The 18,584-nt window shown below is 45.5% G+C and overlaps 1 protein-coding gene across 1 annotated transcript in view; it reads right to left on the bottom strand.

Annotated features, from left to right (window-relative positions):
• COP1 (COP1 E3 ubiquitin ligase) overlaps window positions 1-18,584 on the bottom strand; it is a 917,107-nt gene that overhangs the window by 624,005 nt on the left and 274,518 nt on the right. Inside the window, exons 9-10 of the mRNA XM_086956597.1 lie at window positions 15,563-15,620; window positions 7,036-7,150 (exon numbers count right to left, since the gene is read on the bottom strand). Of these exons, the coding sequence (XP_086812723.1) occupies window positions 7,036-7,150; window positions 15,563-15,620 (173 nt within the window). The remainder of the gene's footprint in view (window positions 1-7,035; window positions 7,151-15,562; window positions 15,621-18,584) is intronic.

The following is an 18,584-nucleotide window of genomic DNA, read 5'->3' as shown; positions in this document are numbered from 1 at the left end:
TTTTTTCAATACGTGGGTTGACCACCCTCGCCCTGGTAGTCTCTTTAAAGATGTCCGCAGCGTGCTTGAGGACCCCTTTGAGCATAGGCAGTGTCTTTACATTTCTTTCCGAAACTGAAAATGTGTCGAATAGAAAGTCTTCCTCAACTGGGTCAGCATGCATGTCCACATCATGATTAGCAGCTGCCCTCTCAATGAGTGCATGAAAACCTGCAGAATCCTCCGTAGGGGATGCACGTGTACTGAAGGTCTGTGGGTCTTGCCCCACATCTTGGGTGCCTTGGTCCCCAATGCCATAAAAAGAATCTGGCTGTGCATCAGGTTCATTTACTGGGAACGTGTATTGTTCATCTTCACCATAGTCCCCACTGTCAGAGTGGTCTGGAGACGGTGTTGGGCTCCTTCCCAGAGGAGGTAGAATAGGTTCCATGAGGCCTGAGGCGTCCTGTGGAAACTTTTTCTTCTTTAGGGGAATGACGTAGGATTCCACCGGCTGCGAAGTGATCTTCCTTTTATAAAGGGTTAACTTCCCCGTGTCCGCGTCTATAAAACACTCCGAATCCTCTTCAGGGTCGAGCACTTGACCCGAAGATGTCCCTGCCGTAGAAGATTCCGACTTCTTTGGCGTCGATTTCGAGGAAAAGGCCTTTGGCACCACTTTTGGCGGTAGAAGGAAGAGGAGCTTACTTGCCGGCTTGACCGGGACGTCTGCCGCCTTCTGCGTCGATGGCGTTGGCGTCGACGAAGAAAAAGCCTTGTCCTTAATTCTTTGTAGTGAAGCAGCCACGAGAGATGCGTCGGTGACCGATGTCTTTGGCACCGACGAGGTGGCCTTGCCTTCGGATGCGACGTTCCGTTGGTCTTTTGGAGGGATGGACGGCGCCGACCCCGAGTCCCTGGAGCGATGCGCAGATGTCCCCGTTGGAACCGGGGCTGTGTCGGTTGCCTTAGCAGGCTTCGCCGGCGCCGGCGCGCTTGTCTTGTGCGTGCCACCCTTTTTAGAGGATCTCTCCTCCGGCGCCGATTTCGACCCTGTGGAATCGCCGTGTTTCTTCGACTTCTGCGGACCGGAGGTCGACGGAGTCGATGAGGCCGCCGGTTTATTTGTTTTTGCTGTTGCGACCGCCATCTTAGGGACGATTGAGTCCTTAACTTTCGGTTTCGGTTTCGGGTCGGCCATTTTAGGTGCAGTCGAGACCGTTGCTTTCAGTTTCGGTTTCGAAACCCTCGGCGCAGCAAGTATGTCCGTGGCCGGGCCGACAGGCGGGGCCGTGGCTTGCGCTACAGGGTCTTGGGTAAGGCCGACAGGCGATCCCGCGACCCTCTCCTGATGTTCTTCAACTTCGGGGCATAGCTCGTCCCCTGAGCTATCTTCCTCGGCCCCATAAACCATAACGTCGTCCCCTACCTCGTCGACGTATTCAAGGCCCTGACCCACGACTCCGTCGTCGTCATATTCCGGATCGGCCTCGACCTCCGTCTCAGGCGGGGAGATTTGAAGATGATGGCTCTGGTCCTCTTCTTCTTGGTCGCCGAAGATGTTATCTGGATCCGGGGCCGCCTGTTTGGCCACAAGGCGCACTGCGCGCCGAATCGTGAGAGTTTTCTTCGACCTGAACTTCGCACAGGCCCGGCAACTTCCTTCGTCATGGTCTGGCGAAAGGCACTTATTACAGACCGGGTGTACGTCTATATGTGGGTATTTGGACCCACAGAGCGGACAGAGTTTAAACGGACTCCGCTCCATGTTGGGAACTTAGTGTCGAGTCGCGATGAGAAGGCCTCGATGTCCGAAGAGTAGTAAAAAACTCCGGTGATTCCGGCTCCGAGAGACGGAAGAACTCGAGACCGTACGCAAACAATACCGACGTAAAGAACCCAAAGCCTTTTGGCCGTAAAAAATGATGTTTATTCGGTTCCGACGGAGAGACGTCGAGACCGCATCCGAACCCAATGGCGGAAAAAAACAATCTGGGGATGGAGCCGATGCCCATGCGCACTGTAGTCCAGGGGAGGAGCCACCCATCTCAGGATACTTCGAAGACTCTTCCAGGACAACAATGTGCGATCATCCGGACCCAACACTAGGTGGCGATCTAATGCAAAGATATGAATTTAGCAGCCCACATGCCTCGAACTAGAGGTAAATTATGAGGCCATTAGGAGTTTTGGTGGGAGGAAGTGTTAGTGTCTTAAAATGGGGGTTGGGGGGCTCTAGTGAAAATGAAGAAACAGCAGCCTTACAGACTACGCAGTTTATAATAAACTAAAGTCACCAGGGAGGGTGCGCTTGCCAACATTTTGTAGCTGGATAACGGTAACATCCAGAAATAGATCACAAAATTTGACCATATTAAGTTTATGTAAAAGACTGCAGAGATTTTCTTCACATGTTGGAAAGAGCCACGAATGGTGCAGACGCAGAACGTCAGGAGCATCACCAAGATTTAGCCAGGTTCTTAGCACACTTTCCCCCATGCGGACACCGTGTAAGAGGCCGTGTCAATTTCAGAGTGCCTGTTAATTATATGTGTGTAGAGCATGGTTTTGCAATGCCCCATCACCCTCAATCGCCAGGTAGAGCATGAAGAGAGGATACAAATATCAATAATGGCCATATTGTACTTTGGTACAAAGATAGAGTTCTAAATATGGGGCAACAAAGTCACCCTGGTCATAAGGCAAGGTGAAAACGTCCCATGTAAGTCATTGTTGATTACTAGCAGAGGTAAGCTTGATCAGGAGGGACCTTGGTACAGGAAACAGTTGTCTGGGCAGTGCTAGCGGGATATTGTTGGAGAAATTTACAGATTTTGGAACAATCACTATCTTTAGCAGCACTATCCTGCTCCTCAAGGATAAGGTGCACCATGGTTTAGCAGTTTTGACATTTGCAGTTGCTACACCATAATTTTCTTTGATTACAGCAACTGGATCGTAACTGAGCCATCTGCCAAGAGATTTTACTGAATCCATGCACCATACAAGTGGGTAACCTAACGGGAATTTCAGGGTGAAAGGCGTGAGGGGAAGAACTAGGGATATGCTCCATTTTATATTCAGGACCGAGAGGAATCCAAACTTTGTGTATTCCCAATTAATGGAGAGAGGTTGCCCCTTGGGTTGTGAATGCCCCTGCCTGGTTCCATGGGTGATGGGTTCTGGGTCAGAAAGTATCCCATTTATGCAGATGCATGTGGTGGTGCTGGTATAGAGGAACTAGACCAAGCTAACGCAGGGTAGCAGCATTCCCATTCTCTGCGGTATAAAAAATAGAAATTCCCACTCCAGCAAATGCCTTGATTGAATCGAACAGTATTGCCACAGCTTCAAGATCTGGGTCCAGAGGGTGAATCAACACAAACAATGTTTGAAAATTATGGGACACTCTTGTAAGGATAAAACCAGATTAATGAGGCAATACCAAAAAAGAAACCAGATAGAGTCACTGATTGGCCATTATTTTAGAAAGTATTTTGGCATCTGAGTTAATGAGTGATAGTGGTCAGTAGGATTCACGTACATTAACTGGCTTGCTTGGTTTAAGAAGCATGATGAGAAGAGCTTCTCTCATCGTGGGAAGGAGTACATGTTTCTCAAGCGCCTCCTAAAAAAAAGGTCATTAGATGGGGAGCTAATTCGCCTGGTGGACCATCCATGCCTCCTGCCTCACTGCGGCAACTTTGGATAGTTGTAATTGTCTCTCTGTGGAAATGGGTTGCAAAGAAAATTTCCATTTCCATCCCCCAACCATTCAAGGTCCATGCAGTCTAGTTAATTAAGTACCTGATATTCCCCTACGTGAGGCTGAGATGTAAATAAATCAGTATAGAAGGCAGTCCTTGCTTGGATAATCCTCTCGGTTTCAAAACAAGGATGCTCATTTTCTGAGATGATTAGGATTATCGTTCTGGCGGCCGATGGGTGTGTGAGCATATCCAATAGGGACATGCCTGGGCTCTCTCCTTCCCTCAATGAACATGTTTTTACACTCTTGCATGAATGCTTAACCTCTCTGTTACCAAATGCCATTGAAGTCTCTAATCTTTTGTTAAATATCGACGAATAAAGCAGGGTTCGGGTTCGACATATGTTTGATCTCTAACTCGATTATCTTATGTTAGAAGATTCTTCAATGCAATAAAGTCTTATTTTTTTGTTACATATCGAATAATAAAGCGGGGTCCAGGTTCGACATATTCTTGATCTCTAGCTCACGCATGTGATGTACAAGGAGGCTTCCAGTGAGTCTAAAGGGATTTAAATCCTGTATTTTGCTATATTGTGCGCCCTAATAACCATCCTGATGAATTCCCAGATAATGCACTTGCTGTTCACTGAACCAATGTTATTATTTGAGTATTCCATTATTTCTTTTTTAAGGGTGTCTGTGAACACAGCAACAGATAATACGTCCGGGTGAAGCCTCCACGAGAAAGGAGGATGATGAAGGCTCAAAACATAATACAGGGGAGAGGTCTGAAACATCTCTGCCAAATGATGTACAGTCCATGTCTTTGTGACTACATTTCCACTGGCAGGACAGAAATCTAGAAGTGGCGAGAACTTATGTACCAAGGATAAGAATGTACCTTACAGAGCCTTAGTGTCCCTAATTCTCCAAATGTCAGTTAAGTTTTGTGACCCCAGTATGTCATCATGTGCTGCTGAGGTTGCTTTGCCATGCCCACCTGCTGCATTTGATCTGTCCTTTGCAGGATTCAGTGTTGGATTCAAATCACCACTATTCCAAGGGATAGTGGGAGCGATTTATTGCATAATTCTATTTAAAAAAGTTTCATCGGTGTTTAGTTCATGTACATTTGTTATTGTGATATACTGTTTGAAAAGAGTGCCCTGAAACACCAAATATCTGCTCTGATCATCTGAATGTGAGCAAAGAACAAAATGGTGATGCAGATTTTCAGTCTGACATCCATTGCAAAAGCTCATGTGTAAGGGAGTTCATTTGCAGCAGGTTCATGGTATAGTATAATAGGGCCATAAAACAGTGGGCTTTATGTAGACTACATCTAACTGAAAATGTGCTTGCTCACCCTCCATGAAAGTATTCTTGGAAATAGTCTTGAACATGTTCATCTATAGACCGCCTTGACTAGAGCTGCAACAGCCAAATGTTAGTTTTTTGATATCTGAGTAAATGTAAATGTAAATGTGTGTGTCTTGTAAAGCGTACTGCTACCCGGAGGCGTCCTGGCGCTATAGACCGCTGGGGAACCCGTCCTGGCTTTCCCTGTGAGATGTTCCCTCCTGGGTATCTCCAAGGTCAAACCAGGCATCCCGGCGTTTGTGGGGGGCCGTTGTGGAGATGAGGCAAGCTAATGCCCAGAGTTGCCGAGTCTGATCCCTGGTTAGAGTAGGCACCGAGGCGAGAATTATCGAGTCCGCTGACCCTGGTTCACGACCGTGCCGCGTTGGGGATTGAACCCTGGTCCTGGGCCGTCCTCTGCTTCCGGGTCTGCCGCCTCTAACCAGTGAGCCACACCACTCCACTATTAGTAACATGCGCCTATTTCCAATTCCATAGAATCAACACAATTGTCGCAAAGAAGCTTGATTACTGTACTAATCTACTTGACAGCTCCTAAAAGATGCCTTCTCTCCCTTTGAAAATGTAATTACTTTGCCAGTCAAAACACTCCCCACTCTTCGCATGTCACAAGCCTATCACCATTCATAGATAAAAGATCAGAGGGTTTCTAGCACCCGCAAAGCTCAATTCAAGTTCATCTTGGTTTTCTATCCCCCTTCCCAACATGGCTGTACCTATTAACACTCACTGTCCCAACCTTTGCGCTCTGCTAATCTTTCCTTTCACAATACACTTGAACCTAACTGCAGAAAATCCCACAATTGGTCATTTAATCTTGCTGCATTTCCCTGGACTCCGTGCCCCTGCACACACCCTAAAACCAAAACTCCTTATCTGCATTCAAAATCACCCACTAAACTCACCTCAACCAATGTGAGTCCTAACACTGGCATTAAAAACTTAAGACTCTCCTCTCCTCATATCCCGCACTGAACAGAGCTACAATCACAGCACTTACACTCTCACCCACAGATGCTCAATCTATATTATAAACATTTATCACATCATTTTATTTACTGTCTTTTATTTGTCTAAACTTATTATGCTCAATATTTCAATCTCTGAGTTTTGTGGAATTAATCAGACATTGGGTCCCCATTCACCTTTGGTTAGCCATAAACAGTGTTTCTTGCATGTGACATTACTTTTCAACAAATAGATTAGACCAAGCATGATAAAAAATAGACGTACCATTTGATAACTCCTGAAGTAAACTCACCCACCCAATGTTAGCAGCAGTGCTAGGAGCTCACAGTGCATTGACAGACGAGTACATTTACTGAAAGATGGTAAAGGGCAATGGTTGACCATATCATTTAAGTGCTATAAGTGGTGGTGTCCAGTATTGATTCCACTACTCAAGACCTGCTTTTTATCTGGTGAGCCTCTGTGCAACTATGCTCCCTTATCAGCACGAAGAAAAGAAAGATCAAGGTAGCTTTTAAACAAAAGATCACGGTACCACCATCTACTCATCAAAAAGTCTGAATTATGATTGCAATATCTTTGCATTCTGTTAGTAGTTATTCCGATAAATGGGATAAAAAGACAGCCTTTTGGGGTTTGTAGACTATGCTGGCACAGCATTTAGCCTTTCTTTTGACAAAATTGGAAGTTAAAGGTTATTATACATCCTCATTTCCATCATGTAACACCTGCCTAAGAGTTGCACAACTCTGTCAATGCACACAATTTCTGACCAGCACTAGTCACTATCTCAGAATCGCAGCTCACAACATGGTCAAAGCATTTCAATTCAAAATGTTCACAACCTATGCATTTTAATTTTGAAAGTCATACAGCTATGTCAATGCAGTTTAATTCAATTAAAATTCCCTTGAAGCCAATATCCTCCCTAACTGGGCCTTGGACTTCTTTATTTTGGATACAATCAGAACCTTTCAAGTTAGCAGGGTGAGTACCTGAGACACGGGACATCCTGGTGGAGAAGTAGCACTGTTCCAGATCCTCAAAGTGTGCTGTGAGCCTTTTCCGCCGGGAAGCTAAGGTGCTGTTGTACCAGGGCTGTTTCTTAGTCTGTTAGATATCAAAAAGAAGAGCATAACATTTAGCATTTGTTTAAGAAAATGTACATTTTTTGCTTCATTACAGTAGTCTACAACATTGTTTTAATCACATAATGTCTTTATGACATTTCTTAAAATCAGATATCACATCCATCTCACATGCCCATAACTCAAATTGCCAAGTTCCTGCTTTCCTCTTAATACTGAAACTAATATGGAATAATAGTAGGCACTCAATGCTGGTTAAAGAAGTTCAATAATTGAATCATTGATCTAAATAGATTTTACAACAACACTATACAGCTTTATTAACTGATGAAAACAGCAGAAGACACATTGCCCTATCAGTTATGAAAGAGTTCTCGCTAAGGTCTCTTGTCCTCTGTGTTACTCAGGCTGCTCATTTTATAGTAATTGATCAGTTAAAGATCTCATATTCTGAGTTTTTTCCCTGTTTTTCTTCTATTTCTTCTGCCAGCTTTGGGTCCTGTTTGGATACTACCATCTCTTGAAACAATGGGCTCCAGGAATAGTTAATGCCTGCATCAAATCCCTGTTTTGGAGCTATGTGAACTTAATTCCTTTATAACCGTAATAAAACATAGTTTTAGATAGTATGTTCTGAGACCACACTTTGCGCCTGCATCTCTACATGAGCTGCATGACTCTTCACCTGTTGCTAACTTGGCTGGGTTCTCCTCACATTGGTCATTCAGACTCAAACTATTTTAGACCTTGTGTGTTTGCTGGGGGTTTAGGCCACACCAGCAAAACACAACATACAACTAAGTTTTAATCTATTTTATTCAATGCACAGTGCATGGCTCTTATAGCCTAAATGTATAGTCCACAGAGAAAACAGAAGCAAAACTAAGGAACAACCATTTACGTTTTTGATGACTCTAAGCTCAATGCATTTTATTATTGTGTGTTTTATATGACAAGTCAGTTTTTTTTAAAAGCCAAAAGGTAGTCTACGTAAACCTTTTTGTGAACCGTATCAGCTGCTATTTCTCTGCAAGTAAGCACATGTTTGACAGTGAACTTCATGTAGGATATTTTAGCCCTGAGCATGCATTTCGGATTTCCGGCTGCAAATTTAACATTTTTGTGCACAGAAGCGGCATTGCGAATTAGGCCCATTCATTCAGCAAAGTGAGTATTTGCAAAGCAGTAGCCTAATCTCAATTTATTGATTTACAGAAGTAATGCTTGCATGCCATTTAGCAACTGGAAAAATGTGCATGGACACCTGCATGATTTATTGTTATTAAACAATCTAAAAACAAAAAGTTGATTATCTCAATATTTAACTAAACTATATGTGCGTTTTGTGATTGCTCTTTGATAATGCTCTATGATAACAGGGTAATTAAATAGTTTATTTGTTAAAGCAAACAAATAAACTCAAACATAAACCCATGGTCACAAATGCACAAAAGTGCTACTTTAAAGCCTCTTTTTGCAAAGCACAGTATGAATATAGTCCACTTAAGTTGTGAAATGAGACAGACATTGGCATTTTTATTACAATTTTATTATACGTTCTTACATGAATATATATACAATGGCTAATGTGTGATTTATCACCATTCTTTATTTTTTTAAATATTCATTGATTTTTAAAACATATAAGCGAACAATAACAACCAAATAAGCATATACAAATGCAGTGGCCACCACCCCACCCCAAATCACCTCCACCCTCTTCATGACAGGAAAAACACAGCCTACCAAATATCCAAATATCCAGGCTAGAATCTCTCAGCAAGAGACATGAGACGCCAAGACTGTGTGAATCGGTTTCATTGTCTGGAAGTCCAACCCCCCTGTCTCTCATTCCGACACAGTCCACCTCCCAAAGCCTTCTCAAATTGCCTCAGCAGCCCCACCCCTCGTAGACCAATTTTTCCCGGGTACGCATACATCCATCTCCCACACGTAATATCAAGATTTGAGGTCTGAAGCTCCCTATACCCCTAATAGTACCAACTGAGCCCTGTAATGCAAGAGGTTCCCCGATTGCCGCCCCCAACCGAACTTTCACACCCTCCCAAAACAAGCAAATCCTAAGGCATTCCCATAACGTATGTAGGAAGGACCCTCTCTGGCTGAAGGCATTCAATATTCACAGCCCTTCCAATCTTGTGTAGCTGCGTTCTAGTTTTATAAATTCTGTGAAGGATTTAGAGTTGAATTCAACGGAATCGCATTTATATAGCTACCTTCCTCTGGAACTGTAATGCCTCTTAGGCCTCCAGAATGCCCACATTTGCCTGCCATTTCATTTCTAAGTGGGTTAATTCCCCTTGTATGTTGTTTATGAGGGTATTATATGTTAAGGAGATCGCTTTAGTTGTCATTTGGTCATCTAGGAGTTGTCTGTCTAGTGGAGACTCCTCCATCGTATAATCACCCAGTGTAAAGTGTCCCCATAAGGCGTGTCTCAGTTGGTAGTACTTAAGAAAAGGGAGGGAGCCATGTCATATCACTCTCTAAGATGTATAAACGGCACCATACCATTTGCATCTCAGACATTCCGAGCAAGCAGAGGCCAGTCAGGTCCCACCCACTAAAGCCTAGCAGGGTAGATACTGCCCTAAGTTTCGTGCCCAACCATAACGGGGTTTTGGGGGTCCCCCAGGCCATTTCCTTCATAAGTGTGTTCCATTTCCTACACACTGTCTCGATCGCGATCGAGTGTGCCACTGTACAGTACATGAAGATATCCCTTCACCCTCAGGGAATCTTGGTCATGTCTAGATTTCAGGTATTCTACCACCGTAAATGTCCATTTGTTTACCGTGCTAAAAAGAGCAGCTTCATAATATTTGTAAACATCTGGTAGGACTATCCCGCCGTCATACGTAGACCTTTGTAAAGTGCGAAGAGCCACCAAAGGGTGTTCTGTCCAGCCAAACAGTGTACTCGCACAATCGTTTATTTTACAAAAGAAAGCCTCTGATCTACAAAAAGGACTGTTTGTAGGGTATAAGTCAGTTTAGGCAAAGTAATAATTTTTTAATAATGCTGCTCCACCCAATAGGGAGAGTGGAAGTGTCCTCTACTGTGTGGTATCTGTCTCAAGTCTATATAGAAGAGGGGTCAGAATATTTTTATAGGCTGTGGGACCATCCCTGGAAATCCAAAGGTCCAGGTGGCGGAACCGGTCACGCATCACCCTTAGGAGCATAGGGAGTATTTCTCAAGCTTCCCAAGGGCCATGGGGAAACAGAAGTAATTACTCCCAATTGATACTCAACATGAAGTGCCTACCATCGATACCAAGTATTTCCCCTACGCGTGCTAGTAACAGCTTCAGATGCATGAAGTATAAAAGGACATTGTCTGTGTAAAGCGATATTCTCTTCTCCCAGCTATCTCTTCAACGCCAGCCTCAAACCTGCGCATCCACCTGAATCCACACAGTGAACGCCTCCAAGGCGCACAGTATGGGTTACAGAGTGGAGCTCTGTCCAGACCCCCGACCTATCAGGAGTTCCAGAGAAAGAATACCATTTACTTTGACTCAAACACTCGGCGTCTTGTACAAGAGATCAACACACCGTCCTAATTTGGGCCCTATAGCCATATTTTCCACAATGGCAAAAAGGAAGGGCTGATCCACAGAGGCGAATGCTTTATTCACATTCAATTAAATCACTGTCAATGGAAGCATCACGTCCTTAGCTGCAGCAATGTTGTTGTTGAGGCGTCGAAGACTGAGCCTAGTCGATCAGTGTGGCATGTAGCCATTTTGGTCTGGAAGCACCAGGTTTAGGATCACTGCCCACAAGCGGTTCGCTAGAACCATACATTAGCATCTGCATTAAGCAACGATATTGGGTGATAGGAGTCCCAATTTTCCAGTGGCTTCCCAGGTTTTGGAATCAATACGATAGTTGCCAAGTTAGCATCATGGGGGAGCTCATTCTGTTGATGTTCTTCATAGTACATCCTAGGTACGTGTGGTGTTATATTAGCTACCTTCTTAAAGAACTTCGGTGGTAGCCCATTGGATCCCGGTTGTTTCCCAGACTGTAGTTGAGTCAGCACAGCTGCACCTCCCCAACAGGTAGGTCTTCCTCTACAGCACACATTTGTTGCCGGTCAAGCTGCCGACAATGCCATTCTTGAACAAAGATATATCCATCCTCTGCTTCAGGGTGAAGTTTACTTCTATAGAAGTCTCACGGATATTCTGCCATAGTATTCGCAATACTCTCGGAGACAGTCACTAGAGAGCCGTCCAGTCCCTGAACATCCTGTATGTGATGTCCAACCTGTTCTTGTTTACTAAGCCATGCCAACATTTTCCCTGCTTTGTTTCCCACTTCGTATAGGAGCTTTACCAGCATTATACACTCTAGGTTAACTGCATCTATTACCGAGCGGTATTCCTCCACCTTTCCAAGGAGATGGGTCTTCACTTCAGCAGATGGGCTTGTTGCGTATTCGTTTTCCAACTGGCCTATGTCTCTCTCTCTCTAGGGCTAAGCAGTGTTCCTTGCGCTTACGCCTATCCCCACCTTCCAAGCGATAATCACTTTCCTAAAAGGTGGCCTTATATGCCTCCCACACTGGAGCCCCTTCCCACACCGACTTAGTATTAACCTCAAACTATTGGGTTGAGGCTACCTGAAACCGAGTCACTTCTTCCATGTTTAGTAGTCTCCAAGTCGTTATTTACCACTCGCTCTGACCCCGCTTACGTGGTAAGTTCATTAACACAACAAGTGGGGAATGGTCTGAAATTCCTCTCGCTTTATTTTCAGCTTCTATGAACCTATGAATTAAAACCCTCCACGTGAAAAAAGTCAATACAGGAATGGGTATTATCTGCCCAAGAGTAGGAGTAGCTGTACAGTTTTCCATGAAGTTCCCTATAGATATCCCCCATAGCTATGGCTTGGAGGAAATGATCTAGTCTCCCTGGGCTATCCGGTGTGTTCGTCTGACTTGGGCTCTGTTTAGCTGGTCATCCAGCACCATGTTAAAATCGCCCACAACCACTGTGGTGGTATGTCGTAGTTTAGTGAGTAATTTGCCTAAGTATGGCAGTGCATCTACTTGCAGTCCCAGTGGGACATAAACATTAACCAAAGGCAGTTGTTCACCTTCCCATTCTCCCAGTATAGCGGTGCCCAACTCATCCATCCATGTCTGCTTCACATGAAAGGCTACGGATCTCTTGATTACATTTTCTAAACCCCTTGCACTAGATGAGTAGCATGCCTGGGCAAGAATCATATATTTTCCCCAGGCCAGCAGTGTCCCAGTTTCCTTTCTTATTTGTTTGCTGCAGGAAAACTACATCTGCCACATATCTTGCCAATGCTTTCACCACCAGCCCCTTTTTATCTTATTTCCTAGGCCATTCACATTCTAACTCAACAATTTAGGCGTGTGATGAGTCATCCCGCACATACTTGTGTCCTTTCCCTGCATCCAATTGATCCTTCATGGTATAATAAACCTCCAAAAATGGTGTGGTGCACACATCATTGCAAACCTTTAGACAATTAACAATGTCCCAACTATCGCCCCTCCCTACTTTACTGTGTTGCAGTCATTAAACCTGCCAACACCCCAACTCATGGTATGTTCATCGCCCATATAACTTGTATATAGAAAACACAAACATCTGGAGTCTGTAAATACAGGTTCCCTTTGTCGGGTATGTCGTGGCAGTATGTTTTGACCCCCAGCAATTGCGAGGCAGGCCGTTGCAGACCGTGGACCCCCCCCATCTCCATTAGAAATGTACAGTTCAGTGTTCTCATCAGATGTCATTGGTGTGACCCGGGTGGTGACCGCCCATCCCACAGCCCCTCCGCCCGAACCGCCGTCATCCATTGGGTCCGAACACCCCCCCCCCCCCCTCCCTGGCCACTGACAACCATTCTCCGACTCCAGCCATGGCGCCCACTGGAACATCTCTTTCTCTCTCTCAGATACAGCCTGCATTTTCATCGGCATAGCCACTGGTGTAGTCCTCCTTTTTCGGCACCATCGCTGTTCCTACCAAGGTCAGGGCTGTGTGTCGTAGCCCCGGTCTGTCGGTAGTTGGTACCCCTTCTGTACAAGCCAGGGCCAGATCTCCACCACAGAGATAAAAAAGTGTGAGCGATCACCATCAATGGTCCTCCGTTTTGCTGGGAACAGCAGGGCATAATAGATGTCTAGGCTTCTCAGATGTTGTTTAACACGCTAGTAGGATTTGTTCTGCCTTTGAACCAATACCGTATAGTCTGGATAGATGTTAACTGGTTGTCCCTCTATCATCCAAGGGTACCTGCGTACGCACCATCTGGAGAATAGCATCTCTATCCCAGAAGTTAAACAATCTGGCTACGATCACTCTTGGAGGCCCTACTATAAATGGTGTTGTCCCGGCACCCTGTGGGCACGTTCTACGCGAAACCATTTTGAAGACCCACCCCTAATACCATCAATGCCAGCCACTACTCCAGGAAAAGGTCTGTGCTCAGGCCCTCTGCCCGTTTCGGGACTCCCACTAGATGGATATTATGTAAGCGGGAGCAACTCAGCACCCTCCACCCTCTCCTGTTAGCGAGCCACTTCATGCGCCATCATTTGTAGTTGGACGGGTAAGGGCTAATGTAGATTCTGTCTTTGCCACTCGGTCAACCAGTTTCCTATGATCAGTCCGAAGGAGGTTGACCCCTTGAGTGACTGCATCGATTTTGGGTTCCATGGCAGTCTGTGACCTTCATAGCTGCCAGTGTGGTAACTGTGTGGAATTCCAGATCTCGTCTAGTGTATTCATCATTGGCTCCCGGTTAGTACCTGACTGGCGCGAGGAATCCTGGTGTGGTGTCTTGGGGCCTTTGGACGTACCATGAACGTCTCCTTAGGCATTGACACAGTGCATGTTCCGTTATCCTCTTGAGACACCTCCCAAAAGCTGTGGTTGGGAATGCCACCGACAAGTCCCGCCACCCATTAGGGCTGTATCACACAGGACTGGGCTAGTATTATCCTCTTCTCCGGCTAAATCACCAGTAAGGCTCTTTCTGGCAGGACCCTGGGCACAAGCACCCCCTGCTAGTTCCTTGCAACAGTCAATTCTCAGCCAGATGTGCAGGTAGTCACCACCAGTCGATGTTTTTAACCCCTACAGTGTATCCCAGGGCTTATTATTTCTGAGTAACTCAAATATCCAGGCGTCACCAGCGTTTATAGACATGCGTAAGTGGAGTAGATCAGCACAAGAGGCAGACACTCCACAAAGCCTCTGAGAAATTCATTCAGTGCCAAAAAATGTCAGAGAAGGAAGGAAGGGGACGCCAACGCCACCAACAGGAGCCAGCAGTCAGTCCAAAGTGAGCTGCCCCCGCAACCTGTGGGGAGGGCAGAAACTCATTATGATAAGAGAAAAGTTCATCAAATCGGCACCCCACAAGCTCACAGTCCCCAATGCCGTGGTTCTCTGGGCACGAGCAGCCAAGCCACTCCCCCCTCCTTACCTCCTCAGTCCACAGTCTCGGTTTGTATCCCCTGGAGTTGTCCTGGGTTCCACAAACTCGCTGGGCATGCTACTGCTTTTGACTGCTCTCCTCCACTGCTGCAGTTCCAGGTGTGTGTATGGTTACAGTCAGATGGCGTGTATTGCTATTCACTGTCGCCTCGGGGCTTCACGACAAGGCGTGCCAGCTTCCACGCTGCTTGAGTGGGTCCTCCAAAGTCAAAGCCCAAGCTTTGCTTCCCCAGAAAATGAATCTGGCTGCTCCTTCAGCTCCACTTAGGAGCCAACACGTTCACATGTGCAGCGCAGATTGACCACTCAGGCCATCACATGGGCTAGGCAGGGAATCCAGTTCTTTCTGATGCCAAGGGGGAAACAAAGTGCAAATTTAATTGAGCCTGCCCTTAGGCGTAATAATAATCCGCGCACCAAATGGCTCATCGGTAGTGTCAGATAATGAGGCATAGGCAAAGTTAAGAAATCAAAAGCCAGATATGTAGAAACGCTGGTCTTAAGAGATTCCCGGTTTGATCTTTCTTCATCATATAGTGTGAATAGAGCATTTCTTATTTCATTTTTGTGTGGGAGATTATCTACGATAAGCTTAGTAAAAAAAAATCCCATAATTAATGCTACAGAGACTATTATACACTCCAGAGAGCCAGGGAATATCCAAACATTTATCGCAGTTCCAACAGTCAGTAATAATATCCCTGGTGAGTGATGCCGCCGGGTCTTTCCGAATGGAAAGCCAAAACAGGGCAGGGCGAGCACGAATGAAGTCCTGGATAAAATTCAAATTTAGCTCCTTGTGACAAACATATTGTGCAGTAGAGTAATAAAAATCTTAACCCCCAAAATTAGAATAAGGTAGATACATTTTTCTGGGCAGAGGGCAATGATAATATTGAAACCAAGTGCCACCCCTCTTACCTGTGAACTTCCACTGAAGCCAGGTGGCTGACTGTACTCTGTCGAATCGATAAGGCTGCTGCAAAGAGAAATAAAACAATAGCTATTATACAGCTGTAAGGCCTGTTCTTTTTAGTATACAGGTTATTTGATTTGTATGAAATTATTCAGTAAGTTTTGGCCTGTCAGAGACAGATTGTAATTGAGCACCGTGGGTACGATTCACAAAAGTAATCCGAGACTAAATCCTAACTTTACGACTTTCTGTATTCACTGAAGGCATTCAGGAGTACTAAAGTTAGGATTTTGTCTCAGTTAATCGTAAGTTTTGGTCTTAAGTTGAACTTAAGACAAAATTAAGTTTAACTGGGACAAAATCTTAACTTTACAACTAGGATTTTGTCTCAGTTAAACTTAAGTTTGTTTTAAGTTTAACTTAAGACCAAAACTTAAGTTTAACTGAGACAAAATCCTAACTTTAGTACTCCTGAATGCCTTCTGTGAATACCGAAAGTCGTAAAGTTAGGATTTTGTCTCAGATTACTTTTCTGAATCGGGCCCCATGAGAGTAAATTAGGATGAGGCACTCTTCAGTATAAGCTACACACTCTTGTGATTCTTACTCTCAGTCCTTGTTCCCTTTTAAGCCAGACTTAAATAAGGTCCTTTAAGGAAGACAAGAAATAGCAGTGTACAAAACATAAAAAGGAATTAAAAAGAATTTAATAGGGAGCTCAGACACTGGCATGGCTAAACAAATGTCAACCGTAATAAACCAGAACCCCAGAGCATAATCACATGCACTATTGTCATGCCCCATTGGGGGCAAAAGTGGGATACATGGCCTGAGCCATGCTGGCTGGGGCCGATTGCCTCGGATGTCTCCAGGTCTGCCTTACTATGGCTCTGCAAACTGGGCCAAGTACAACCCTTTCAGCATTTGACACTCAGTGGCAGCGATGGTGAGCAGTTATAGGCTTTTTAGCGAGGTTGCGTGGGGGTGCATTAAGCTCAGCATTCAGCAGTCACCCAATAGCCCAATAATGGACTCTCCAATTCAGTATTTATCTTTTCATAAAAGAAAGTACCTTAATAAACTCAAAAACGAAATACCACTCATTATCAGGTACTAATGATCACTGGAGCTGGGCCATTTTACCAAAGGTTCAAGGGGCTCCCCATTGCTCCCCCCACTCACCTTCCCTCCTTCCTCTATCTCAATGTAAATTATTAGTGGTATGTTCCAAGCACAGGTACAATTATTATTATTACTGAGTTTATACAGCGCCTGGTTACACTAGCCAGTGTGTCCCCGCGCTATTCGGTGACCTAGGAAACCCCCCCAGTACAGCTCACGATCTAGTGCAGTTAATTTTTAGGGAACAGATATGTTTTGAGTTCCCTGCGGAAAACTTTCTCGGAGGGCTCCGTCCGGAGTCTGAGAGGAAGCGCATTCCAGCTTTGAGCCGCCAAAAGGCGGAAGGATCTGCCACCCATCCTAGCCCTAGTAATCTTAGGGATACACATTAATCCAGCACCATCAGACCGCAAAAGTCGTGTGGGTTTGTACAATGTGAGCAGGTTCCGCAAGAACCTGGGGCCAGTTCCATGGGCGATCCGGTGACCAATACAAAGGGTTTTAAACAAGATACGCTCCTTGATTGGCAACCAATGTAGCGTCTTCAAGGTCTTCATGGAAGAGGATCTTTTCGGCAGTGTCAGCACTAGGCGTGCAGCGGCGTTTTGAATACGCTGCAGTCGTTGAAGGCACCTCACATTGGCTCCCAAGTATAAGGCATTCCCGTAGTCCAGCCTGGAAGTAACCAGGGCATGGACCAGGGCTCTCCTAGCTGACTCCGGGAGTAGCACCCCCATCAAGTAGAGTTTGTGCACTGAGTTCTAGTGTTTGTTTCCCATTGTTAAGTTTCTCACTAATGGAAGTCTACTCCTGTTCATAGTCGGGTCTACAGCATGTGTCTGGTTCATGCTCTCTCCTGTGGATGGAAGACGCGCCGGCTGAGAGTACATCAACAATCCAGTCCCCAGGCAGGTAGCAGATGCCGTGACTGCCCCTCAGAGTGTGGCTGGTGACAGGTTCCAGATTCACCTGCAATCTTAATGGGTTCTGAACACCCTCTTCCAGCTGCAGGGTAAGTTGGCAGGATCATAGGACGAGGCCACAGCAGGCACTTCTTAGGGAGTAGCACTGCAGCTTCAAAGCCACAAACAATGCTGAGTCAGTAACTTGGGCCACACAGGTTCAGTCAGTCGTGCCAGCGAGGCGATTTGCTCTGGCCACACTTCCGACATGCAGCTGCTCAGTCTGCTTTGGGGCTTAGGTGTTTAGGAATACAGCAGCACAGGCACACTACACATCATTGCCCTGGGCCCATTCAGCGAAAGAGAACACTACAATCCAGGAGCACGCCTCTCATTTGCTTCTTGAAAGATGCCCACTCAGCTGCAGGGTGTCGCCTGCTTCTGCTTGCCCCCAACATTGGGTTCACCCTTCTTTATGTAAAACTGCCCCCATAGTCGGCACTTTTTGCAGGGTTGGCTCACTCCTTACCTTTTCTTCTAAGAAAGATCAGCTTCTAGAAGCATGAGAACAGAAGACAGTTCTTCCACGTCAGACGCCCAGCGATGTCCCCAAAACTTTGGAAAGTTGAATCGTAGCAAATACCAAATCATGTTGCACAGCACCCCTCTGGGATCTCTGGGCCACACCCTGTTCCTTAGTCAAAGAGAACCTGGAATTCAAACCACAAGAAGGTCGACTGCTTCCACTTTTATACAGGTGCAGCAGAAAGGGGATGCACATTCAGAACCAATTTGGCCAGTTCTGTTTTTTATGTGTCCTTTCCAGGCTGTTTCCCAAACTCAGCCTTTTCGAAATGTGATGTTTCTCACAGCAGGATCATCTCCACTTTGGAGCACCCACAAGAGAGGCACAAAGATGTGTGAACATTCTGCCCCTGAGAGACTTGTCACATTGTGAACAGAGACTGCAGCCCCACCCTTCACCCTCACCACTGCCCAAAAG

Source organism: Lissotriton vulgaris, chromosome 1_1 (assembly GCF_964263255.1).
Source record: "Lissotriton vulgaris chromosome 1_1, aLisVul1.2, whole genome shotgun sequence".
NCBI lineage: Eukaryota > Metazoa > Chordata > Amphibia > Caudata > Salamandridae > Lissotriton > Lissotriton vulgaris.
This window is presented reverse-complemented; position numbering and strand designations above follow the sequence as displayed.